The sequence below is a fragment of the Phycodurus eques genome, chromosome 13 (assembly GCF_024500275.1).
Source record: "Phycodurus eques isolate BA_2022a chromosome 13, UOR_Pequ_1.1, whole genome shotgun sequence".
NCBI classification, from domain to species: Eukaryota; Metazoa; Chordata; class Actinopteri; order Syngnathiformes; family Syngnathidae; genus Phycodurus; species Phycodurus eques.
This window is the reverse complement of record NC_084537.1, coordinates 9,244,436-9,270,853: the sequence shown is the minus strand read 5'-3', so window position 1 is coordinate 9,270,853 and position 26,418 is coordinate 9,244,436. Positions and strand designations below refer to the sequence as shown.

General features: G+C 41.7%; 1 protein-coding gene across 2 annotated transcripts; it reads left to right on the top strand.

Annotated features, from left to right (window-relative positions):
- The first annotated feature begins 432 nt into the window (after positions 1-432).
- LOC133411756 (angiomotin-like 2a) lies at positions 433-16,958 on the top strand. 2 transcript variants are annotated; one of them, XM_061694431.1, is made up of 10 exons: positions 433-514; positions 4,270-4,989; positions 6,387-6,555; positions 9,855-10,089; positions 12,309-12,604; positions 13,039-13,214; positions 13,852-13,953; positions 14,103-14,299; positions 14,607-14,738; positions 15,759-16,958. In XM_061694431.1, the coding sequence occupies exons 2-10, from the start codon at positions 4,331-4,333 to the stop codon at positions 15,842-15,844; spliced, it is 2,052 nt and encodes a 683-aa protein (XP_061550415.1). In that variant the 5' UTR covers positions 433-514; positions 4,270-4,330; the 3' UTR covers positions 15,845-16,958. The 2 variants fall into 2 exon arrangements, with proteins under 2 accessions (XP_061550415.1, XP_061550414.1); XM_061694430.1 differs by lacking the exon at positions 433-514 and adding an exon at positions 2,781-3,037.
- Positions 16,959-26,418: the final 9,460 nt, after the last annotated feature.

Here is a 26,418-nt window from a genome sequence, read left to right as displayed (position 1 = left end):
TTGTGAACAACTGAGCCTTTTGGGGATGCTCCTTTTACAGCCAATCATGACACCCACCTGTCTCCAATTAACCTGTTCATCTGTGGAATGTTCTTAACAGGTGTTTTTTTTAGCATTCCTTAACTTTCTCATTCTTTTGTTGACGTGTTGCAGGCATCAAATTCAAAATGAGAGAATATTTACCAAAAACAATAACGTTCAAAAAATATATGGTCTATGTAGTGTATTAAATTCAATATAGCTTCAAAAGGATTTGCAAATCACTGTTCCAAGAGTGTTATCAAGAAGAAAAAAAACCTTTGTTCAGTTCTATTTTTCTTCCAACACTTTGATTGCCTTATTGAGTTAGATAAGACCAAACATTTTGATTTATTTATTTGCTTTGAATCCTTTGAGGCGCTTTGAATTTACATAAGCATTCCACACATTCCATTGTAAAAGGGAAGTGGAATGCAGGGGAGGATCGAAGATGCGCCCCTTTTCTTCTGAAACAGAGGTGGGAAGTAATTAATAAGTAAGTACTTTGTTACTATATTTAAGTACCAGTACCTTTTTCAAGTATGTGGAAATGCACTTGTATTATTATTTAGTACTTTACACACAGGTAATTTGTGTTGTTGTTCACGAGCTATTTTAGCTTTTTTTTTTTTTTTGGTCATTTCACAACGTTAGCAAAGAAGAACACATTGTTTTGACAGCATTAAAGCTGGCCTATGCCTCCACGGGGCCCTAAATTAAATTTGATTGTGTATGAAGGAATTTCATTTTTCTATTTCTGCCAATCGTATTGATAATTGATTATTCATTGTTGAATTTGCCTTTAAAAGGTGTTTGCAATTTTAAAACAAAAATCGCTTTTTGTCATGTTTGTCGAAACAGTCATTATGACTTGACAGTCGTACATGATAAATATGATCCTTGAAAAAAAATCTGCTAATTTTGGATTTTTGATCCTTGAAATAAAATCGGCTAACTTTGGATTTTTAAGGAAAAACACAATGAGGGAAAACACAAATCAGAGATAGAAGGCATGACTGACGAGGTGTCAATCATTTGTCATGCAATCACGTGCACATTCATCGCTGGCACCCACCCAGCCCCCCTTACCTTGTTAACCCTGAAAAACACCTTATACATGAAGTGTTACGATAACACTAAGGGCTCTATTTTTATAGATTGCACAACATGCGTCTGACTGCAAATGGTGGTGTATCTTGGTTTTCATGCAAGCACAGCCTGACAGACACACTTCATTCCGAAATATGCGAAGAGCATGCATCGATCCCTCTAAATCATTGTAGGAAGCAATTCATTGAACGCATTATTAATGTTATCTTTTTTTTTTTAAATCATCTCAGATATTGGCTGGCACGTAGCTCTATGGGTCAGGGGTGGACAATCATTGGAGGGGATTCAGATCAATGAGGTCCGCAGACATACAGTATGTAAGTTGCCAGAGGTTTTTCACCAGCACATTCTGTATCATAAGGGTACCTGCCATCGTTCAATGCTCCAGTCCCGCACATCACGCATATAGAGAGACTATTTGTGCCGTTTCAAAAGGGGATGAAAGAAGCGGGTTCGATTGGACAGGGTTGAAGTCATCTGTCCCATTTTAAAAGGGGTGGGGGACGCCGTTCCACAAAATTACCAAAACCGGGTCTAGCCCGACTCCTCGCTGTTACGCCAAGTGCAGCGTTGGATTTGCGGTGGTCATGAAAATAAAGCCCAATATATTATCGGTTCGAAGGTTGACGTACAGTTAAGTCGTAATGACTCGTTTAACAAATATGACAATGTGATTTTTCAAATTTATTTTTTAAAATTGCAATATACACCCCTTTAACGAACTGTAATTAGTATAACGAATATTTTTTTCAAAAATACACTGCAAGTGCAGACGGATTTACACAACATTCCTGGTGACAACGCACTTAGTGGGATACTGAATATCGTCTAGGCATAACAGCAAGAACACTAATGTGCAATACCAAATAAAATAACTAATATAAGATATATGAATGAATGATATATGATAACCTAACATGTAACAAAAGAATTTATTAGATAAAACAACCTAAATTTAAATCAAATACTTCAATAATCATTTAGCTGAACATTGGTGGGATGACAAAAATCTAAAGTAGAATAATTATGTCTTAAAACTATGTAGAATTAGGCAAAGGCTGTAGTTAAAAAAACTAAACAAAAAAAAAAAAACCTCAATCCAAACATTTGCCTTTTTTGTTATTATGTTCTTCCTCAATGGAACTTGAAGAAATTAAAAACAAAAATAAAACAAACTACTAAACAGGTGCTTATTTGGCTTCTGCCTTGGCCAGGCCGTAGATAGCATTAAACAAATGAATGAATAAAAGAGGAAAATTTATTTGTGTGCACAGGTTGTTTTTTTTTTTTGTATGAAGTTATCAAATTGGATATTGTGTATACTAAAAATAAATTCTTAGTCTGCACTTTTTTTTCTTTTTTACTTAAGTAAAGGAGTTGAATCATTACTTGTACTTTTACTACAATCTGTTTTTTTTGAAACAAGTATCTGCACTTCAATTTAGGGACGGTACAGGGTGTGAGTACTTTTGCTACCTCCCATGTGAACGCACAGCTTTATAAACAAATGGCCTAATCGTTCCACCTTGTTTTGTTTTGTGCTCCATGTTAAACGATAAAGCCCAGCAAGCCCTTCCTCCTCGTTCTTCCCCCGCTGGCTGCTTTTTACACGTCTGATCCCCCGAGGGAGCTTCAGTTGAACATTCTTGGCATTCCCGGTTGGGTCCCTCCTCCCTGCTGGCTTATTATCGGCCCGCCTGCTTTCCCCCAGCACAAGCAGCATTTCACACAGCAGCAGCAAAAGGGGAGGACGCGCGTTTTGGTTCCTCAAAGTCAACCCAAAAAAAAAAAAGAAGAAAAAAAAAAAAAGAAAGAAAACGACGCACACAGGGTTGGAATTAATGCAAAAATTTGGATTTCCACACATTAGAGAGAACACGTCTCGTTGTTAGGATGAGAGCCTGAGCTGGTAAGACTGACTTTGTCTTTTTTCTTTTCGAATTACAAACACGGTCAACCAACACGTAAAGTATCTTTTTAACGCCTACAGGCGGTTTCAAAGCGAAGATGGAAGAAGTAAATGAGTCCCCCAGGCCAGGGTTGCTTTCATGCGCTTTTGCCTCCCTACGTGAGATTGGAATTGTTTTCTTGTTTGCCGTGGGGAAAGCCTCCCCAGTTTTATGTTGTCGCTGGTGGGAAACTGTAGAAACAGATACTCTTGTTTTTGTTTTGTTTTTTTCAACAAAATGTTTGTTTTAAAAAGCTGCGTTGAAGCCCTTAGGAATCATGAATGCCTCGTCTTGAGCCATACATGAGTAGATACTTTATTGATGCATAAGCCAAACTCAAGAGGGACTCCTTTCTCTGTTGGGGCTCATGGCAAATTCATTTGAAAGAGGACTCAAGGCAAAGTGAACCTGATTCGCATTGAAACCACTTCTGCAGATTGCCTGAGTCCAGTTTACCTTAGAGGTGTCTGATCAGTCCCTAATGGCCTTCCGTTTGAATGCTATTCTCAAAAAGTGACTGCATTATTTTGGGGGTTTCACATTACAAGTTCATTTGAGAGAAGACTCGAAGCAAAGTGAACCTGGGCGACTTTCCGTTTACATTGCGGCACTGCAACCAAATTGAAACCACTTCTAGCGGTGGTCCGAGTCTAGTTTCCTCTCGGAGGGTCTGATCAGTTCTCATATTCACATATACACATGGTAGGCCTTAGAACCAAACGGAAACCACCTGTGGTAAGAGGCAAGACAAAGTGAGTTTAGGCCACTTTGTGTATGTTAAGCCTTGAAACTGGATTGAGATCACTTCTGTTTTAGCCTGTCTTAGTCTTAGCCCAGCTTGCTTTAGGGTGGTCTGTTCAGTTGTCATGGCGGGTCCGCTGATTTAGTTTGGTTCCCGGAGCTGATCCATTTTGAATATTATTTGAGACTCTCAAAAGGGACTTCCTGTTTTCAGACAAGGCAAGGTGAACCTGGACCACTTTATATTCACATTGTTAAGCCTTGAAATCCAATGGAGACTGCTTCTGGAGGTGGTAATAGTCTGATTTGCCTCAGCTGTGATGGAGTGTTCACTGATTTAGTTTGGGGCCCTGGTGTGAAAACACCCTTCTGCTTCAATACTATTTGCATGTGTCATGATGTGTGTTTCATCAGCCATGCTAATACAACCACATCCTCCCCCTGTCGGTAGGTTTCACAGCCACTTCAGTGAAATCCCGAGAAACAGAAGAGAATCCACAGTGAGAATCAGAATGACATCCACCGAGGAGCCGTCCGGCACAGTCTTGCACCGGCTCATCCAGGAGCAGCTTCGCTACGGAAACCCCACCGACACCCGCACCTTACTCGCCATCCAGCAGCAGGCCCTGCGGGGGGGCAGCGGGAGCAACAGTGGGCCCAGCAGCGGGGGCGACATGGGCAGGAGCCCCAGGTCCTCTCTGGAGAGCCTCACCCAGGAGGAGCCTCCGTTCCCCCAGCTCTCTGCCAGACAAGAGCCCCAGGGCCAAGAGCACCAAGGCGACTTCCACCACTCGGAAAGCGCCTTTCAACTCTACCAGCTCCACGGTGAGGAGCTGCCCACCTACGAGCAAGCCAAGGCACATTCTCAGTACCTGGCCACCCACGAGGGCGCCTTCCACGAGGAGGTGGACGAGATGGAGCGGAAGTGTGCCCACGCTCGCTCCCTCAGCGAGCACCGCATGCAAATCTCTCTGGAGAGGAACGACACAGTTGCCAAGGCAGAGGTGGTCAAGAGCACCTCTCACAGCTACCCCGAGCTGGCGTACTACACCCAGTGGGGCCCCCAGAGCCCAGAGAAACGCAACCCTCCACCTGAGTACTCGGCTCCCCTCCAGGGACAAGGATTTATCCCACACCAGGCCCAGGAGCCGGCACAAGCCCCGCAGCACAGGTACAAATTGAGCTTAATTGCATCTATTCACGAAACGCGGCATGACATCGCACTCCGTGGTGTGGCTCCTTGTTGAGTTTCACATGCATAAACACAAACCTGAGTCATACTTTCCTTCTTTTCAAAGCAGCGCCGGTCCAAAGGTATTTGTAATACTTGGCATGCTGTGGCTGGAACTCCTCACATGCTAGCTTTGGCCTTTCGGAAATAGTATAGTTCCTCACAGTGGCGTTCAGGGCCAGCAAGACCTTCTCGGCTGGCCGAAACATTATCAGAAGCACTGACCGACATTTACAACCTAAATCGATAGACTTGTTCTATGAACTCATTCCCAATAGTCTATTCTCTTTGTTGGGCGTGTTTCTATTGGCTGCACTGCTTTCCGTGTGAAATTTTTTGTCCAATCACATTTAAGCCTCTATGTGTTGCCCTGTTAATCTTATTTCCCCAGGGCCTTAAGAATCACTAGTACTGGCTGATGTAACGAACAATAGAGTTAACCCCTGCATATTAGCTGTTTGGTATACACGATTTCATGTTTGCAGATTTTATTTTGGAACTTATATTTCGGCTTCATTGAGATAAAAGTAGTGCTTTGCCACCATCATGTGGCAGCTATCGGCAATCAAATTGATGCCCCCTTTTTAGGGGGGCATCAATTTCTCACGGATTTTCGCTCTTCATAGCAGGGCTCGTTATCCCCCCGTGAATAGGGACTATATTAGCAATGGGACTATTTCTTTAAGAAGCCAGATTTCAAATTCACCTCCCAGGCTGATTGGTTGGTCAGCGCAAAACTGTTTGACGAGCAAAACACACTTGTTGCGATCTGCATGCGTCAATACATTTAGAAATGAGCATCTCTGTGGAGTATGGATGTGTTTTATGTAAATTCCTTTAACCTTTGGTCATGTTATTAGATAAATATTGATTCTGAAGTGCTCCAGATGAATATGGCACAGTTCCATGCTGTTATATTTACTTTTTGCATAGTATTTTTGCAAGGTTTTTATAATTGCAACATGATGGTGTTGGTATTAAGAGGTGGACTAAGTCAAGTAGGTCCCCACTGACGCCCAGGTATCAAATGCACGGGCCGCCACGGTATAAACATATGATCGAGTCATACTTTCCTTCTTTTTAAAGCAGTGTCCATCCAAAGTTATTTGTAATACTTGGCATGTTGCAGCTGGAACACCTTACGTGCTTACTTTGGCCTTTAAAAATAGTATAGTTCCTCACTTTGCATTCTTTACTGGAGCCAGAGCGTCTGATGGCCAAGGAGCTGGAATAGAGACTTTATTGTACAAGCCTTCACGTCTTTAGACTGGCCCCAACGCTCGTTCGAGGGGTTGGGTTGGCTCCGATTCACGACTTAACAACGTCTCGGCCTCCAGGTACATCCAGTCCGGGCCGCCAGCTGACGTCTCTTGCTACAATGCTTTCACCGGCTTGCCCCCTGCTGGCTTGGAGGAGCCCAACCAAGTGGAGTTGCTGTTGATGGAGAATGAGAGGCTGAGGCACGAGCTGGAAGCTCACCGGGAGAAAACTGGTCGTATTCAGAAGGTGAGGCCAGAGAGAAACTCACACTCTTTTATTTCCCCACTTAATTGGCTATCGTTCCATTTTACGTCACAATCACAGAGTCGGTGGCTTGGCCAAACTCCCGCACACATGAGGATTTACCATTGTAAATCATGAACAGGTTTTGCGACTTTCATCGCACGGGAGCAAAAATGCTCAAATTCGGCCCAAGTGTCAGCCAATCAATAGACTGCCTCGTGTCTCGCTTCAGCCTTTATGGTTGTCACCTCAAGGAAAAGATGGTACAGTAGAGATCAAGGTGAAAGCCTATTTGCCTTTGATGAAAATTATTTGGTTTACCATCATGACACTAAAACAGGTTCCCATACTTGTTCACCTTTTTTTGGACCTGAAGGGAAATCCTCTTCTTAATTATAGTGGGTAGAGTCCATGCTCAAGAGCACCTCAAAAAGCAAACTGGTATTACTTTCCAATTCAAATTTTACAGACATGAGTTTCTGCCACCCAATGGAGGGGGGGGAAAAGATGCGTAATCATAAATCCAGGGTCAAAATTCAGAATGTGCACAAAGAGCAGTTGTCTGCGAACAAAAGAAACCTTTCACTTTTTACACAGCGGCCTGCCACCTGCCACAAAACCCCCAACCCCTGACCCTTGGCTTCTCCATCAGCTGCATGCTTGGTCACCACCCAATCCATTGCTGTCTAACAAGCTGGCCTTGAAAAATCTATGCGGCCTGTTTGGAATTAAAGCGAGTGCACACGTGTGCTGCCGATGACAATGAGAGGAGTGTGTTCAAACGCAGTGGTGTGACCTCTGGTTGGGGCATTTTGGTATGCAAGGTGGCAGCTGCAGCGCTGCAGTGCAGATGAAGCAGCAAATGCAGGCAACTGCTCACTGGGATTGTCTTTCACAGACAAGTGTCCAAGATGGAGAAGCTTTCTTGAAATTCGGCCCAACTAAAGTGGAATACGCACGTCCCTCCTTTGCGATCAAAGTCAGAAAAAGACAAGATTCTATGATGTTTCTACAAGTTCATCCTGAGTCATTATCCTGTGGCCTGGGGGTGTGTTAAGACACTACTATTACATTTTCAACAGGGTAACTTGTAATTATAACCGACATTTCCAAATCTCCCCAACGCAGTTGGTCAATGGAGTTTGGCGCGCCACAGACTCTGTGATTGTGAGGTCAAATGCAACAATAGCCAGTTAAACTGGGTACACACACATAGAAAATCTAGCCATAACTTAGCATTTTACCCACACTCTTATTATCTGATGATTCTGAAAGATTATCCTCAGTGATTATCCTGTGGTTTGGGATATATTAAGAGTGATTTTTCCTCCGTGGTATGCTAGGAAACAATCGTTTACGATGGAAAATCCAACACCAAAGTGAGTCAACCCATGAATCCATAATAATGACGTGAAATGGAACAATAGTGAACTAAGCAAGACACGTATCAACAACCATATCCAATTTGAACATTTTCCCTCCCCTGCAGTCAAAGTTGGTAGAGGCGCGATTATTGGATATCTCTGAATTATTATCCTGTGGCGCATGCAGTGTGTGTGGGGAGTGATTTTCCCGGTCGGGTCCGACAAATGTTAATAAATGTTAAACGTTCAGCATTTAGGATGGCAAATCATTATGTACGTGGGTTATGTGTGTAATCTGTTAAGATGTTAAAAATCGGTATGTGTGTGCCAGGCTTTAGGAATGGAATGGGAATAGTAGTACAAAAAGCGTCTTTTCCTCACACAGAGCTTATCCTCCCTTTCAGTCTTCCTTTATGTTGAATCCATTGGGAGATTTACAGTGTGTCACGCTGCTATGAGCTAATCGAAACGACACCGCCTCCGCCTGGGTGGAAAACGTGCCATACAACTTTTTACCGTGGTGGAAACAACTTTTAGTGCCTCAGTCAGTCTGTAAAATATCCCCGGAGTTATGTCACATGGCTCTGCCCTTGTCTCAGCCGAAAAGAATGATAACTAGCGGGGTTGGAAAGATTTCTCCCGTCTCAGGCCGCAGCCCTGAGTAAACATGCCTGTAATGGTGGGTGTCTTTTTTTTGGGCCGTTTCCACAGGCCAGGCACAGGCATGCACACCTTCCTTGAACTGGCAGCCTTTCACAGACCGCTGTGTGCTGCTCTTTGTGTGTATGTATGTGAGAGTGTATGTGTGTGTGTGTGTGTGTGTGTGTGTGTGTGTTTGCACCTGGAATGGCGGCTATCAGCCCTTAGGAATGTCGATATAAATCAGTCTCATGGGGAGTGGTGCGGGCTTGAATTCCTTCTGGGAAATGTAACATGCACACACATACACACAGCTTAATGTATGTACACAAACTTTTTGAGTCCCAAGAATTTTTTTTCCAAGGAACCGCTCATAATCCTACTGCCAATTAAACTTAACTAAAATGTGTACCCCTAAATGCTATAGGAATTTAAAAGCTGCATATTATCATGCAATTACGATAACCATTTTTTATTTTCCAGAGGAAAAAATAAAATAAATAATAAAGTTGTACTTTTTCTAGAAAAAAAGGAAAAAAAGACCCAAGAGGTTTTTTTGTTGGGGTGAAGACATAATCTTACGGGAATAAAGTGATTTTTTTTATAAAGTCGCAATATTATGTTATTAAGGTCTAATTTTAATGAGAAAACAAAGTCTTATTTTAACAAGTACATTTCAAAAATACAACTTTAGTCTCATAATATTACAACTTTTATTCTGGAAAAGAGGCCTTTATTCTAAAAACAGTTTTTAAAAAATACCTTTTGTTTTGGAATAAAAATGGGACCATAGCCTAAAAAAATATGCCTTTTTTTCCTAAAAAAATTTAACTATATTCTTAAAAATCTGCCTTTTGTTTTTAAAAAAAAAAATTACTATATTCTCCAAAATACATATTTTTTTCTAAAAAAAAAAAAAAAGAAAAAGGAGTACATTGCCCCCCCAAAAAAAGGAAATATTGTCAAAAGAAATCACCTTTTGGTCTCAAAAAGGAGGACTATATTCTCAAAAAATGACGTTTACTTCTCAAATAATTTATTCCCGCCAAAATATTATTTTTGTTCTCAACCAATAGGACTATATTCTCAAAAAATGTCTCGTTCTCCCAAAAGAATAAGACTATATTCTCAAAAAAATGTGCCTTTTCTTCAAGAAAAGGACTCCAGCTTCACAGACCCCACTTTGAGAGCCACTGTTCTATGCAGTATAACGACAAAAGCAACATTCCAGTTCCCCCCAATCATGTCAGTAGGTTAACCGAAAAATTCCTTCTATGTCTATTTCTGTCCTCCTCCCAGTTGGAGCAGGAAATCCAGCGTATTTCAGAGGCCTACGAGAAACTGATGCAGGGCAGCAGCAAGCGAGAGACTCTGGAGCAGACTCTGAGGAGGAGGCTGGTGGATGAAATCCGCCGGCTGCAGGATTTCAACCGAGACCTGAAAGAGAACTTGGAAAGCGCCCGAACACACGTCGCCAAAGAAGTGCAGGTCGCCGACCACAACCAGCACATCATGGCCAAACTCCTTGAGCAAAGTAAGTCCCAAAGACCAAATTTGAGCATTTTTACTCCCTTCCTATAAAAGTCAGCAAAGGTCTGGGCTGTGTTACGAGTGATTTGTTTCCTCCTCAATCTGATTGGAAAGTAATCAGGGGCTACTATATGAAAGATGTTCAATATTTACGATCAGAAATCCTCATGTGTGGTCAACGTGAGTTCATCCGGGATTGTGAAGTGAATTGGAATGATAGCCAACTAAGCAGGGTACACAAATTTGAGCATTTTCTACTTCTTCTGATCAAAATCAGCAACGACTTGATTATCGAATGCCTTTAAAAGATTGCTCGAGGCTGGCGCTTGACATGGGCTCACTGTTGGCGGGTTGTTACCTTCTCAGGTGGTAGCTCGCCCCAGCTTTTGGGCCCTGTAGTTGGCTGGGAGCCCCCATGCTTCACGGGCGTGATCAGCTCAGAAATTGATTGGCGCCAACAATCGTGAATGTTAAAGATGTTCAATAGTCATGATTGCAAATTTTGTGTGTTTTTAAAACCAAATTCAAGCTGAATTTGATTCCATTAAGCTAAAAGTGGGCCTAGCTTCTTCAATTTCTTCTATTACTCTTTGTTTTTCTTCGTATTTTCTGGAAGTCTGGATGCTCTGTGGCACTACGCTGCCTCTCACAGGTCAGTCTTGGTACTACCACCCCGCATAAACCACAGATATTTTCATCATCGTGTGGGGTCGCTCACATTTTGGTTTGGTGTAATCAACATGCCTGATTGGATTAGGATGGCGTGGGTTCTGTTCATAGCTAAGATTCTCACACATTTAGTAATTTCCCTTGCATAACCTCAGCATCCTCTCTAAGAGGGCTTTAGAAAATTCAAGCCACGTTGTAAGTAGAGAAGTAAATTGAAGTGGCTCGAAATCGGTGCACTGTGGATAGAAATGCGCCCCCCACTCACCCAACCTCCTCTCTCATTCTGCACCCACCTGTTGTTGGACTAATTTATGTTGTCTGAGAGAGGAACTGGGCTCAAGTAGAATGTCGGTGTTTGTATGGCCTTGATGAGGAATGCCAAAGCGCTATGTGGGTCAAAAGGATAGGGTGGCTTTCTCCCCCCCTTTTCCTCCATCCTCCTCTCAGCATTCCACAAGTGCTTCGCTAAATGAACGCAGCCCAACATGGAGGGGATTATTTTTTCTGCTGGAGTGGAGGGAGAAGATTTTTAAGATTCTAAACCAGAGGTGTCACACTTGTTTCAATCACAGGTCACTTTGGAGTTATGGTTGGTTATAATGGTGAAACCACATAAATGAATAAAATATCTATATATTATATAGGCGGCACGGTGAACCCGGGTTCAATCCCCGGCCCCGCCTGTTTGGAGTTTGCATGTTCTCCCCGTGCCTGTGTGGGTTTTCTCCGGGCACTGCGGTTTTCCTCCCACATCCCAAAAAAAAAGTCATCTTTTTCTCAAGAACCAAGTGTATGTGTTTCTTTGAGACTATGCTACTATTTCTTTAGGGGAGTAAACTCTTCCAGAGTAAAAGGCATATTACGAGAATTGTTGTATTTTTTTTTTTATCCATTTGTTAAAAACCAACTTTTTTCCCTAATTATACTTTGACATATTACTAACATCTTTTTCTTGGGAAAAAAAATCAGACTTTATTATTGTGACATTACAGCTTTTTTCTATTTTTTGTTTCTAGTACAAAAGGCATGTTATCACTGGAATAAAGTCCTTTTTTTTTTTTTAGAACAAAAGATGCTTTTTTCTCAAGAATATTGTCCTGTTTTTCAGAGACTAAAGGCATCTTTTCCCAGAATAAAAGGCATAATATTACAAGAACAAAGTTGTTGTTTTTTTAACTTCAACTGTTAAAATACGACTTTCCTTCCCTCTTTGCGCGTTGACTATGTATCCTACAACTTCTTCTTGGGAAATTTTTACTTTATTTAGGCACAATTCCGACTATTTTACTGACAAAATACATAACTTGTTCATAAAACGTTTGTGTGTGCAAAAAAATCTGACTATTCCCATAACATTACAACTTTTTTCCCTCTTAAAAATTATGAATGTGATTGCAATATTACAGCTTTGGCCACTTTTTAATTTCTGTGGCATTAAGGGGTATACATAGTTCTATTTAATTGACATTAGGATTATGAGGAGGTCCTTGAAAAAACTCTACACTCTAACCATGGACTTAAAACGGGCTTGTCTTGTCTTGTCTTCCCTCGCAGACGAGGAGCAGAACGTGGAACGGGAGCGCATGGAACGGGAAGCCGAACGATTGCGGGCCGAGGCTGAGGAGCAGAGCCTCCGTACCAGGAGGCTGGAGGAGGCCCTGGAGGCCGCCCGGGGACGAGGCCGTCAGCTGGAGGATGAGTTGCGCAGGAAGAGGGCCTATGTGGAAAAGGTGGAGAGGCTCCAGAGCGCCCTGGCTCAGCTGCAGTCCACCTGTGAGAAGAGAGAGAGCCTGGAGATGAAGCTCAGGACACGCCTGGAGCAGGAGCTCAGGAGTTTGAGGGCTCAGCAGGTACGTTACATTGCTGTCTTTTAACCTTTATTGAGCCAAGGCACTTGAAGACGTTTCCCAACCACTCTGTGTAAAAATGATCCCATTTAACTTAATTGGTCTGGAAGTATTGCTTATTTACTACAAACAATGTATCTATGTTCCTCTAACAATGCCAGTGGCAAATAGTGACAGAACAAATAAATGCTCTTACACTAGCTGGCAGAAGGTACAATTACCTCAAGGGAGGGCATATTTTTGCACCCAAATTTGATTGTCAAAATTGATTGATGGGCCAAAAATAAGGACAAATGTGAATGCAAAATATATAAAATGGGCATTTTTATCATCAATAACTGCCCTGGCTGAATAACGGTAAGGGAACACAGCATTTAAAACATGAAAACATTTCCTGGGCAAGTGCATTTGCTCACCAACAATTGTTCACTTACCAGCGCCAGTCCCAACCACCCGGCGTGACCATGGGCTCCCTCCAAGAGCGTCTGCGGGAGCGCGAGGAACGCATCCTGGCGCTGGAGGCCGACATGGTACGCTGGGAACAGAAGTACCTGGAGGAGAGCACCATGAGGCAGTTCGCCATGGAGGTGGCCGCCACTGCCGCCGCGCAGAGGTACCGCCGCTCTACCGACAATAGCAGAGTGACCTAACTTAACTTACAAGTTTACTTTGTCCTATGACCAAGCTCGTAACTCAATTTACTCAAATAGCCAATCAATTTTACTTATTGAAATGCTATTTATCCGTTCCAGTCCCCCCCCCCCCCCCCCCCCCCAAAAAAAAAAACAACAATCTTTGTTACTTCTTTTCAATAAAGAAAAAATACACTGTGGTGTACAATAACTATGCACTTTAATATCATTTCAAACTCATCTTACTACATTACCCTTCAAATAAATGTCTTACAGAGTATTTAACTTTTGAAAAAATGCACCCGAACTACATATGTACAAGCACATGCAGAACTAACAACCCAGGCTAAACTTAGCCCCCCCACATGCAACGATCTTAAATAGTTGCAATGTATCACGTCAACAATACTTCCTTAACACTAATTGCTACTTTTCCTATTAGCCAGGGCTTTGGCGACATCTTACGTTACAGAAAGAAAGAAAAAAAAAAAAGTAAATAGGAAAATTTTTCAGTGAATAAATGAGGGTAGGTTCCACAGAAAAAAACGTGAATAGGTAAATAACGATCAACAAATAGTTGGAAGCTCGCTTTTTGAATGGTTGTCCTGATTTTTGCAGAGACACCACCATCATCAACCACTCGCCCTGCCACTCCTCGAACAACAGTTTTAACGAGGACCTGCCAGTCGCGGATGTCCGCAATCAGGAAATGGAGAACAGGTGGGAACCTTTTGGGAGAATCTTGGGCTTACGTTCCCATCCGCTAGCCAGAAGCTGATGCCTCCACTGTTTTATTCATGGATAGAGCACCAGGTAGTTGCACTTGTTGTCACTTATCTAATACTGTATGTTCCTACGTTTTCTCTCAGAATCCGTGCTCTCTACGCTCAAATCCTGGAAAAGGATGCCGTGATCAAGATCCTCACCCAGCGGCTGCACCAGGACCAGGGGCGGAAGGACGAGCAGAGTTCCCGCACGAACCTCCTCAGCGCAGCCGGGGCGCCCCTGAGACTGGCCTCTTCCACGCCCTCCATTTTCACAGCCAAGAGCGGCGCCAAGAGTCGAGGTGAGGAGCGGAAATCCAGCAATCCCTCCGTTTTCTCGAACGCTAGCTGGAGTCTTACCAAAGTTGACTTTGGGCGAGAGACGGTGCTCACCCTAGACTGGTCGGCAGTCGGATCGCAGGGCACATACTGTATAGACAAACATGCTAACCGCTGGAACCACTTAAGCAAAACAATAACTTAATGGAAAATTGAACTGTAGATTTTAACTAGGCGAGACAACACAGTTATTGGGTGAAAAAAAATTATTCTGACAAATTTAGTTGGTAATCCTGATTGCTGATTTAAATACTGATGTTGTTCCCGTAGGTAAGAGTCTTTCCGACGATCAGACGTTGCCGAGCCACCTGTTTTCCGCTCAGTCGGAACCCAACACGCTGGAACGGCAGACGGAGGGAACCAAAGGCAATGAGGCCTCCGGCATCGCCAAGCTCAATGCCGGTGAGTCATCTCCCCGATATGCGCCTTTTGTTTACGAGGGGCTGATCATTCACTCGGCGGGCAATCATTGTTTTTTACGAGCGTTGCATGAGGGAATCGTACATGATTTGGGAATCTGCGGCATAAAAAAAAACACAGGCGACTGTAAGGAGTGTTGGACTTGATGGCTGCTCTCATTGATTAACCATGCGGTGGTTTATGAGATACTATCCGGAATGTGCATGCCATCGGAAACTATGAGGATCTTGTTGAGTGAGCACATTTTTCCACATAAGCCTGTTTGAGTGTGGAAAATCTCTGTTGACCTTTAGTCACTGATAGTGGACCGGCCTGTATTTTGCCACCATTATTTTCTTTAATAGAGAATTTAGGCACACATTACAATAGAACGACAAGAGAATGCAATTTCTGTAGAAATTGCACATAAATGCTGTGCAACGAATTGAAATTGTCGGAATGTAAAACATGAGACTTGAAGTCGGAACGGTTTGACTCATTCAAAAAATGTAGAAAGAAAAGGAGAGAGGAGAAATATCCTTGATTTGGGAATTTTATTGTAAAAATGTAAGAGTTTGGAGAATGTGATTGTTTATTGTGTGTCCTGAAAGAACTGAATGAACTCTGAAGTTAGAATGGTTTAATAGCATAATTGCCTAAGTCATTTTTAACTTACTGTCACAATATCAAGTATCACTATCAATGCGTAGTTTGTCAGTCATCCAGATCGTGGTAATCCACAAAAGTTGAATTAAGGACACTCCACTTTTATTGGTTTTTGAATTTGTTGTTTTGACTTTGACAATTATGCTTATGTTTCATTAGCAGTATCTACCACTTTGACAATTATGCTCTTATGTTAATGAAATGTGAGTTCTTCGAGATTTCAATGTTTTATTAGCAGTATCTACCGATTTTTTTGTTGTTGTTATGCTTTAGTTCAGTCTTTTCAGTTGCAATGATTTTTGACCATTTCATACAATTCCTAATCAGTAATTGTATTCCCCCCCACCCCCCCCACAGGTAAGACAACACCAAAGATGTTGCTATTAAACCCCTTCAGAGGCCTGGAGGAGTTGGAGTCGGAAGCAGTGGAGATTTTTATTTAAAAGACCTGAACAGTGTGAGAAAGAATTCCCGAAATGTGTGAAGTCTGTCACAGGAAGAAGATATTGGATGTAAGAAACTGGAATATTGTGGGTAATCAAAAGGGTGGTGGTGGGGGTGGGGTTTCCCATATTGAGAGGAAGAGCTGTGCTCTGACTCAGGGCTGCAGGCAGTCGGCCCAGGACTCTTCCAGGTACTTGGACAGTATTTTGGACTGTGGTTGGCGCCTGTATGCCAACATATTTATATACCGTATAAATTGATATACAGTAATTGCTGCTTCCTTCCTTCCTTCCTTCTTTTTCTGTCCAATCCTTTCCCCCCCAATCCAATGAATGACAAAGTTGCATATTTATCTTCCCAAATATGAATTTAAGCCTCATGCTCTCGCTCTCTCTCTCTCAGATACTGTAAATATTCAGCATTGCCCTCCGACAAAATGTGGATTTTTTTTTTAACCTGAGTAACCTCAATTTCGTCCCCGTTGCTCACTAATTTATAACAGAAACACTGTTGAATCGCCCAGGTTTTGCGTGTTTTCGACGTCTCAACAGCTGGTTCTGCTGAGGCCGAGAAGCACGTGACCAGATGTGATTTATTGTATAAATGTTTCTTTTTTTTTTTTTGCCAAACTGACACAGACCTGATGTTGTTTGTAAATGTGTGTGAGGAGGGTTGAGTTTATTCATAGCTGATTTATGTGCGTATGCATGTGTAATCTCCCTCATACGGCCAATCCGCTGGTTCGGATACCGTTTGTGTGGGAGTTTAAAAACGTGTTTTTTTGTGTGTTTACTGTGAGCTTTTTAACTAACAACCACAGGTTAATTATTATTATTGTTATTAAGTATATTTTTTATTCAGAGATCTGTATTATTGTTATTATTATTATTATTGTAGATAGTATAGTGCTTTGAGCAGAACGCCAAAGAGTTTATGTATGTTTTTTTTGTTTTTAAGTTATGTGCCGACAATCGCGGTCAAAGTCAAACGTTGGACACAACCGAGCGAGTGTTGACTTCCAGCAGTCATTTCTGTCAACTTCAGAGCATTATGAAGGTTTTTACAGTTGAATTTCAATCGACATTTCATAAAGCAATAAAACATTTGAATTTACACGACCTGGCTTGCCTGTTTTTGAATCGGAAGATTCCATCCACACTCACTTCCTATGTTAAAGCAGAGTAATCACATGATAAATGGGGGTTAAATCGATTAGTCGACTAGTTGAGGGGACCTCTGTACTGTGTACCCTTAACGATAATCGGATCAAATCGTGCTATTACTGTTGGGTGTGTTAAGAGAGATTTTTTTTTTTTTTAATCCCTGAGCTTCTCAGAAAACGGTCAGGGTCAACAGTCATAAATGTCAAGTGGGTACACATTCAAAAATAATTGGGCTAAATTTTAGCCCAATTATTTCGGTCAAGAAAACGCTCAAATTCAAGATTACCCTGACCGATTATCCTGTCGTGCTGGGTGTGTTAAGAATGATTTTTTTCCCCCCTCCCCTATCTGCTCAGAAAATGGACGGTGGTAACAATTGTAAATGTTAAACACGTTAAATTTATGTTCAAGTTACGTTTTACAGTCACATATCTTTATGTGAGGACTGACTTTCTGATTTTTCCTTGTAATTTGTGGGGTCTCTCACTAAAATTGGTTGATATGTTAAGTGTGTACCCTGCTTCACTGACCACACAAATTTTAATAACATTATTTAAAAAAAAAAAAAAAAATAGACAAAACATGGCGGCACGGTGATGGACTGGTTAGCACATCTGCCTCACAGTTCTGAGGACCCGGGTTAAAATCCGGCCTCCCCTGTGTGGAGTTTGCATGTTCTTCCTGTGACTGCATGGATTTTCTCCGGGTATTCCAGTTTCTTCCCACATCCCAAAAACATGCATGATATGTTAACTGTAAACTATAAATTGCCTGTAGGTATGAATGTGAGTGCGAATCGTTGTTTGTGTCTATATGACTGCATGGATTTTCTCCGGGTATTCCAGTTTCTTCCCACATCCCAAAAACATGCATTATATGTTAACTGTAAACTATAAATTGCCTGTAGGTATGAATGTGAGTGCGAACCGTTGTTTGTGTCTATATGCCCTGCAATTGGCTGGCGACTAGTTCAGGATGTACCCCGCCTTTCGCCCAGAGTCAGCTGTGACAGGCTCCAGCACGCCCTCGACCCTAGTGAGGAGAAGCGGTATGGAAAATGGATGGATGGATAGATAAAACATTTCAGTTAAGACCAAAATAATAAATTCCCTGGTCAAATTTTGAGTTAGTGGATGCTTTAATTAACAAAAAAAAAAACAGGAAATAACTCCCAACAGACTTCAAAAGGTTATATTTTGAGAGATTTATTTATTTTAAAAATTTATTTATTTTAAATATATATTTTTTTCATAGGTTTTTTTTCCACATCTTGAAAATTATGACTATTTTTTTGCCCCAATCTAAAGGATAATTGAAATGTTGACATATGGAATTATAATTACTATAAATTAATCATTTAATTTAATAACAATAATAATATGAATATTTATGTGTTGCAATTACGTTCTTGTGTCATTTTAAGCTGAAAGACAACCATTCAACAATTAAAAATTAACTTTAAAAATACATTTTATTATTATTATTATTATTATTGCGTTGGCCTTCTTGTGTAATTTCCAGCTAAAAGACAACCATTCAACAACAATAACAAAAATATATAGATATTTTTTTAACTCCAGGGTATGATTCATTTTGTGTATTACCTGTATATACTGTAACATATGTAAAATATAAAATATTTCAGATACACTTATTAACAGTAATGCTTAGGGGGTTTTACGCTTTCAGAGAGGTATTAATATAACAATAGGTTACGTTATATTTAAAATAAATTGTGGCTCTAGTTTTCAAGGTAGCACGGTGTTCGGTTAGCACATCTGCCTCACAGTTTTGAGGACACGGGGTTCAAATTCAGCCTCTCCTGTGTGGAGTTTGCATGTTCTCCCCCGTTCCTGCGTGGGTTTTCTCCAGATACTACGGTTTCCTCCCACATCCCAAAAACTGAAAACTCTAAATTGCCCGTAGGTGTGAACGTGAGTGCGAATAGTTGTTTGTTTATATGTGCCCTGCAATTGTCTGGTGACTAGTTCAGGGTGTACCCCACCTCTCGCTCAGAGTCAGCTGGGATAGGCTCCAGTATGCCCGCGACCCTAATGATCCCCACTAGGGTCCATACTAAGTGGTATGGAAAATGGATAGATGGATATTGTTTTCAATACACTCCATCACACTAAGTTATTTCTAGTATTTTGTGAGTATACTCTGTAACAAATATGCACTATTACCTTTGGAAAGGTAACTTTACTCTTGTTGCATGTTACTGGATTGTGCTGGTGTGCCTAATGATGTGACCTCTCAGCGCAGGCATATAAAAAGAACCCTGAGTGCTGAAAATCAGTACTATTCTTGCCCATGAGACTCTTCCTGCCTCACGTTGATACTTCACATCCTCATTCCTGTTCTTTAGTTCCACCACAGAGTGAGCGAGAAAGCAACACTATCATTCCTCATTAATGACTACCAGAGCGGCATTCTTCTCAGTTCTTGGGGCGGCCTCTATGCCCGCCACCAAAAGAGCGTGCTTGTCATGTCTGGCATTCCCATTGCGACACCCTATATGGGACAAAGAAAGGCATTTGGTCCCTCCCAGATTAGCCGCTAACGCCAATTGAAATTCCTTTTAGCCTTTACCTTTGCCAGCAACATGTGCTACATTCCTCCACACTTTTTTTTTTTTTAATTACTGCTTATATACCAGGCCGCAGACCCCCCAAGTGTTTATAAGCTATTTTGGCGATGCGGGTCACAGGATCGCATTTGACATGGTCAAATCCAGAGCACTTAAGTTTCGGTTCTGATGAAACACCCTCACGCTTTAGGGTTAGGGGTTAACGCCTTCTCTGACAAAGACGCATTACAATGAAATGAATGTGACTCACATGCTTTACAAGTCACTTTAAGGACAGTAAACACATACCGGCATGTATAGTGAAAACAAATATGTCTTCTAAATTTGACACACCACAGAGAAGAGTGTTGTTAACAACCCTGCCAAATTTGAACGATTAAAAGAGATCACCATGTGCATAAAATGAGGCTTCAAAATCATGAAAAAAAATCAAGCGCTGTGGGTGTGTCCTCTGAATGCAGGAAAACAGCGCCTCGCTCAACTGTCAACTGTCAATTAAATGCTACTGCTGTGCCCTGGAAAAATGGATGCAACTTCATCTAGCATCTTTCTTATGCTTACACACACTGTAACTACACGTTTCAGCCGTCAAAATATATCTGCTTAAAGCCTTAGGAGAATGGAATATACCCACCGAATCATCGTGGGGCTTTTTCACACTGTGACAACAAGGCGCTCTAAAGCGGTCACACCAGCGCGAAGCGCTTGTTACCCCTGCTTCCTTCGTTCTTCCCTCTTTCTCTATGTGACGTGCGTGCATTCACGACCGACAACGGGGCGCTCTAAAGAAGCCACGTCAGTCTTTAGCTTATTCTAATTTGTGAGAGAACCCACAAAGACATTTTTTAAAATGAGCATGTTCTTACTCCTCTTACACAAACATGGGGATGTCTGTCATAGTACCGAGACTGATTTGTTAGAAACATACGGGTACAACAGAGGATGTAGATTGCCAGAAAATAACAAGGAGAAAGAGTTGTAGTAGTAGTACAAGAAATAGATTGCAAGTATTAAACACGTTTAACAACTTGTCGGCCTCAACAGTTTTACAAGCAGATCGGGGGGCCACAGTATAATGACTCAGGGTAATCTTTGAGAGACATCCAATAATCTGTCCTTTACTGACTTTGTTCAGAAAAGGGAAAAAATACCGAATGATTTTTGGTATTTCTTTACCCCGCTTAATTCGCTATCACTCCATTTCACGTCGCAATCATGGAGTCCATGGCTCACGCCAACTTCACCACAAACATAAGGATTTGTGATCATTACTATTAAATAGGTTTAACATTTACGGTTGTCGTTCCCACCATCGTCTGAGCAGAAATATTACTCCTAACACACCCCACACCACAGGATAATCGGTCAGGATAATCACTCAGAGGCATCTGATAATCAGGCCTTTGATCATTTTGCTCACAAGAGAGGGAAAATGCTCAGATTCGTCCCAATTGTCGGTATGTGTATACCCTGCTTACATTTAATATTGTCAACGACGACTGTTTTCCAGACCTCATAGGGATGGGACAATCACTCTTAACACACCCTGCACAACAGGATAATCACTCAGGATAATATTTCCTGGGTCTTTGTTGACATTGATTGATATGTGTACCCGACTGGATTACTCCTCACGCCCCAGATCAAATTGACGCTTACATTATTGCTATTACTAACAGCCGATGAGGATGTTAAACTTGTCTGAACCTGGACCGAGTGGATATGAGGTGGTGGTGAGGAGATTGTGCGGATGCTTGGAGATTCGGTGGAATGCAAAGGCCGTCAATCTTATTTATGAAGCTTTGTGCGTTCTTATCTCGCCTCCTGCCTGACTGACAACATCGTGAGTTCCTGGCCAACATTCCTCAGCTAACGTGAAAGGCAGCTGACATGTCACAACCGCCTCAATCTTGCTCTTTCTTTCCCAGCACCGACATGAGGAACGAAAATGGAACGTAAAATGAGAGCCAGAGGTCAAATTCCATCATGCTTCGACATCCAGTGCAAATTATTCTGTACTTTTTTTTTTTCCTGCAACCTCGTCACATGCTAACTTCTTCCTTAGCACAATCGCCATGAAAGGAAATTGATAGTTGCAAGTGATCTTCTCACAGTGTGTGCTGGGGATTGTTATCTCCTTGTTTACACTTCTAAGGGACATTGCCGAGGATTCCAAGTCTCCTTTCAAGGCGCACCGAGGGTGAAAATAGTTGTGTTTAGACATGGTCTCTCTGCTTCACGTTGGAGTGTATTCTCACTCTTTCTGAAACTTGAAAGCACATTTCACTACAGAAAGCCTTGATAGTCTTGATATTTTTTTGCAACCAGCACAGATTTCAGAAACACTGTACTGGGATTGCATTGTACACTGTAGACATTACGACCCATAATGGCAGATTTGGGAAGCAGCCCCAGAACATAACCACGATCAAGCTTTCTGGCACTGGGAAGCACATTTTGCTCCAGATTACCTTGATCGCTTTGAGACCAAACATTTTGTAGAACATTTTAGTCCAGAATGCCTTGATGGTCTTGAGATTTTATTGTACCCTGCACAGATTCAAGACAACCTTGCTTGACGCAACAAAGCAACCCCAAAACATAACCAAGACCAAGCTTTCTGTCATCAGGAAGCACGTTTTGCTTCAGAATGCCTTGATAGTCTTGAGATCTTCTTGTATCCTGCACAGATTCAAGATACACTGTATCGGATGTATTTTTATATGGTATATCACAATATGTATGTATGTATGGGGAAGTGTTTGCAAAAATAAATATAATAACCATAAGAACAGAAAAAAGGCAAACAGGTGATGATTTATCAACATTTTACAAATATTTGTAAAATAGTTGCTCTTGTTAAACTTTAAATCGGATGACTTTGACCCGCAACATAACAGGAGGGTCAGTAATGGACATCGAGAAGCATATTGGCCTATTGGTTAGTATGTCTGCCTCACTGTTTTGAGGTTCTGGGTTTTAATCTGGGCTCTATTGCCTTCCGGTGTGGGCTTTTCATGTTCTTTCCATGTTATCTCGTTGCGTGTGTTTTCTGCGGGTACTCAGGTTTCTGCACACATTCTGAAAAACATTCATGATAGGGTCAGTTTGGTACAATTTGCTGGCAACCAGTCTCTCAACAAATCTCACTTTAGGTCAACTGGAGACTCTAAAGTGTCCATGAATGCTTGTGTGTCTATATCTGCCTGACCATTGACGAGTGACTAGTCTGGGGTGTACCCCGCCACATTAGCAGAAATGAACAGTCATAAGAAATAACTGTCCAATACACAAATCCTCAAAACACACTTGTGCATATGAATTCCCCAGAATATTTCTTCACTCTTCAATAAAATACAAGAGTTGTTTTGGACACTGCACATGGCCTGCCCGAGGGACACAGTGAAGAGGAGGCTGCACTTGTGAATAACACTGCTGCCTTCTGTGTGTCTCCATGTGCTTTAATCCACAGAGATGACATTCAAGTCTAGTGTAATGATCAGCTTTATACCACACAAGGAGGTCTTTTATGGTCCTCTTCCAGCATGTTCCAGATGCTCTTTCGTACGTATATACAGTGGGTTCGGAAATTATTCAGACCCCCTTAAATGTTTCATTCTTTTGTTATATTGCAGCCATTTGCTAAAATCATTGAAGTATTTTTTTCCCTCATTAATGTACACACAGCACCCCATATTGACAGAAAAAAAACGTAATTGTTGAAATTTTGCTGATTTATCCAAAACGAAAAAATGATTTCACACAGCCATACGTATTCAGACCCTTTGCTCAGTATAGTAGAAACACCCTTTTGAGCCAATACAGCCATTAGTCTTTTGGGGAATGATGCAACAATTTTTTCACACCTGGATTTGGGGATCCTCTGCCATTCCTCCTTGCAGATCCTCTGCAGTTCTGTCAGGTTGGATGGTGAACGTTGGTGGGCAGCCATTTTCAGGTCTTTCCAGAGATGCTCAATTGGGTTGAAGTCAGGACTCTGGCTCGGCCATTCAAAAACAATCACTGAGTTGTTCTCAGTTGTTCACTCCTTTGGTATCTTAGCTGTGTGCTTAGGCTCATTGTCTTTTTTGAAGGTGAACCTTCGGCCCAGTCTGAGGTTCTGCGCACTCTGGAGAAGGTTTTCGTCCAGGATATCCCTGTACTTGGCGCATTCAGCTTTTCTTCGATTGCAACCAGTTGTCTTGTCACTGCAGCTGAAAAACACCCCCACAACATGCCACCACCATGCTTCACTGTAGGGACTGTATTGGACAGGTGATGAGCTTTGCCTGGTTTTCTCCACACATGCCACTTAGAATTAAGGCCAGCAATATCTATCTTGGTCTCATCAGACCAGCGAATTTTATTGCTCACTATCTTGGAGTCCAGAAAACTCCATGCAGGCTTTCAAGTGTCTTGTACTGAGGATTGGCTTCCGTCGGGCCACTCTGCCAAAAAGCCCCGACTGGTGGAGGGGTGCAGTGATGGTTGACTTTCTAGAACTTTCTCCCATCTCCCGACTGCATCTCTGGAGCTCAGCCACAGTGATCTTTGGGTTCTTCTTTACCTCGCTCACCAAGGCTCTCCTCCCCCAATTGTTCAGTTTGGCCGGAGGGCCAGCTCTAGGAAGGATTCTGATCGTCCCAAACGTCTTCCATTTCAGGATTATGGAGGCCGCTGTGCTTTTAGGAACCTTAAGTGCAGCAGAATTTTTTTTGTAACCTTGGCCAGATCTGTGCCTTGCCACAATTCTGTCTCTGAGCTCTTCAGGCAGTTCCTTTGACCTCATGATTGCCATTTGCTCTGACATGCGCTGTGAGCTGTAAGGTCTTATATAGACAGGTGTGTGGCTTTCCTAATCAAGTCCAATCAGTATAATCAAACACAGCTGGACTCCAATGAAGGTGTTGAACCATTTTAAGGATGATCAGAAGAAATGGACAGCACCAGACTTAAATATATGAGTGTCACAGCAAAGGGTCTGAATACTTATGGCTGTGTGATTTTTCAGTTTTACTTTTTGAATCAATCATCAGAAATTTCAACAATTACGTTTTTTCTGTCAATATGGGGTGCTGTGTGTACATTAATGAGAACAAAAATAACTTAAATGATGTTAACAAATGGCTGCAATATAGCAAAGTGGGTCTGAAATCTTTCTCTACCCACTGTACAGTATACGGTATTGTGATGCAACAAGAAGATGTGTAGCAAAGCAGGCCCATCTTCCTGACACTGATTTCTAACACCTAGACAACACATTTCTCTCTGGAATGCCTCAATAGTCCTGAGATTTTGTTTTACCCAGCGCAGACTCAAAATACCCAGTGCTGGATGCAGTAAAACAAAAATAACCCAGTTTCCTCCATATTTCACAGTAGCTAATGATTGGTGAAAATACTACACCGTTGTCAACCTACAAAAAGGTTTATCCTTCTTCGTACTATGCCAACACTTCACCATCATTGTTTTTCTGTTTTGTTATTTTGTTTGTTTGAGGAATTAGAGATAGTTTATATCATATGGATCGGAAGTTATTTTTTAAGAACAAATACGGGATACATGCAAACAAAGCCCTTTAAATACCACATAACTATACAACACTATAAAATTGTGATTTAAAAAAGAAAGCCTGTATCTGTTCAAGATGAATTGGTTGTTGGTGTCTAACAAAAATATTTTGAAGTTAAACCATGACATCTCCTGGTTGAGCGGAATACGTGCACATACAGTAATGTACCCGGGTGACTTGAGGGATTTTCACCTATTAGCTGCTATCATGTTCAGTTCATGTTCAGTTATTGTATGGATGAATACTGAAATTAAATACAATCTATCTTGTTGAACATGAACAAATTGTAGCTTTTTCTGCCGCTTGCTAGTAGGAAACAATGGCTGGATGTTGATTGGACGAACGGACTGTCAATAAAGTTTGACTCTTTGTATGACGTCAAATGCCTGCGACTCCGCCGAAAAATAATAATCACGAAAATTGTATCATTTTGTGGGCAACGTAAAGTCTGAACGACCGAAGAGTATCAAATAGTAGGGGAAAGTGGAGTTAGAAGATTGCTCTTATAAAATAGACATGTTTATTTAGTACTCATTTAATGCGGGAGATTTTGTGGGCTCCAGAGGTTAAATATGCTTGTCAAGTCACTATGAATGATAAGTGGAATCTACTATTACATTATATTGGAACACATTGATCTTATTTGTCCACATTGACAATTATTATGGTGTACTTAAGAATATATATGTATCAGTGAAAATTTATAATTGCTGAAAGTAGTTCAGAAGAAATATGTGCCAGCAGGAACGTAATTTGAATCATTTATATTTGAATTTGAATTTCTACACTTGAATATCCATCCATCCATTTTCTGAGCCGCTTATCCTCACAAGGGTCGCGGGAGTGCTGGAGCCTATCCCAGCTATCATCGGGCAGGAGGCAGGGTACACCCTGAACTGGTTGCCAGCCAATCGCAGCGCACACATAAACAAACAACCATTCGCACTCACATTCACACCTTGGGGCAATTTAGAGTCTTCAATTAACCTGCCATGCGTGTTTTTTGGGGGGATGTGGGAGGAAACCAGAGTGCCCGGAGAAAACCCACGCAGACACGGGGAGAACATGCAAACTCCACACAGGCGGGGCTGGGGATTGACCCCGGGTCCTCAGAACTGTGAGGCTGACACTCTAACCAGTCATCCACCGTGCCGCCATCTTCTAAGCACCTACAGTATTTTAACCTTTATACCACCTTTCCTTAACCTTTGGAGAATGCATCACATGGTCAGAAAGAGATAAAAAGGT

Excerpts from the sequence above, each read along its gene's own strand:
- LOC133411756 (XM_061694431.1), top strand. The coding sequence starts at position 4,331 with ATGACATCCACCGAGGAGCCGTCCGGCACAGTCTTGCACCGGCTCATC. Across the intron at positions 4,990-6,386 it reads GCACAAGCCCCGCAGCACAG|GTACATCCAGTCCGGGCCGC; the intron begins GTACAAATTGAG and ends CTCGGCCTCCAG. Across the intron at positions 13,215-13,851 it reads GCCACTGCCGCCGCGCAGAG|AGACACCACCATCATCAACC; the intron begins GTACCGCCGCTC and ends TGATTTTTGCAG.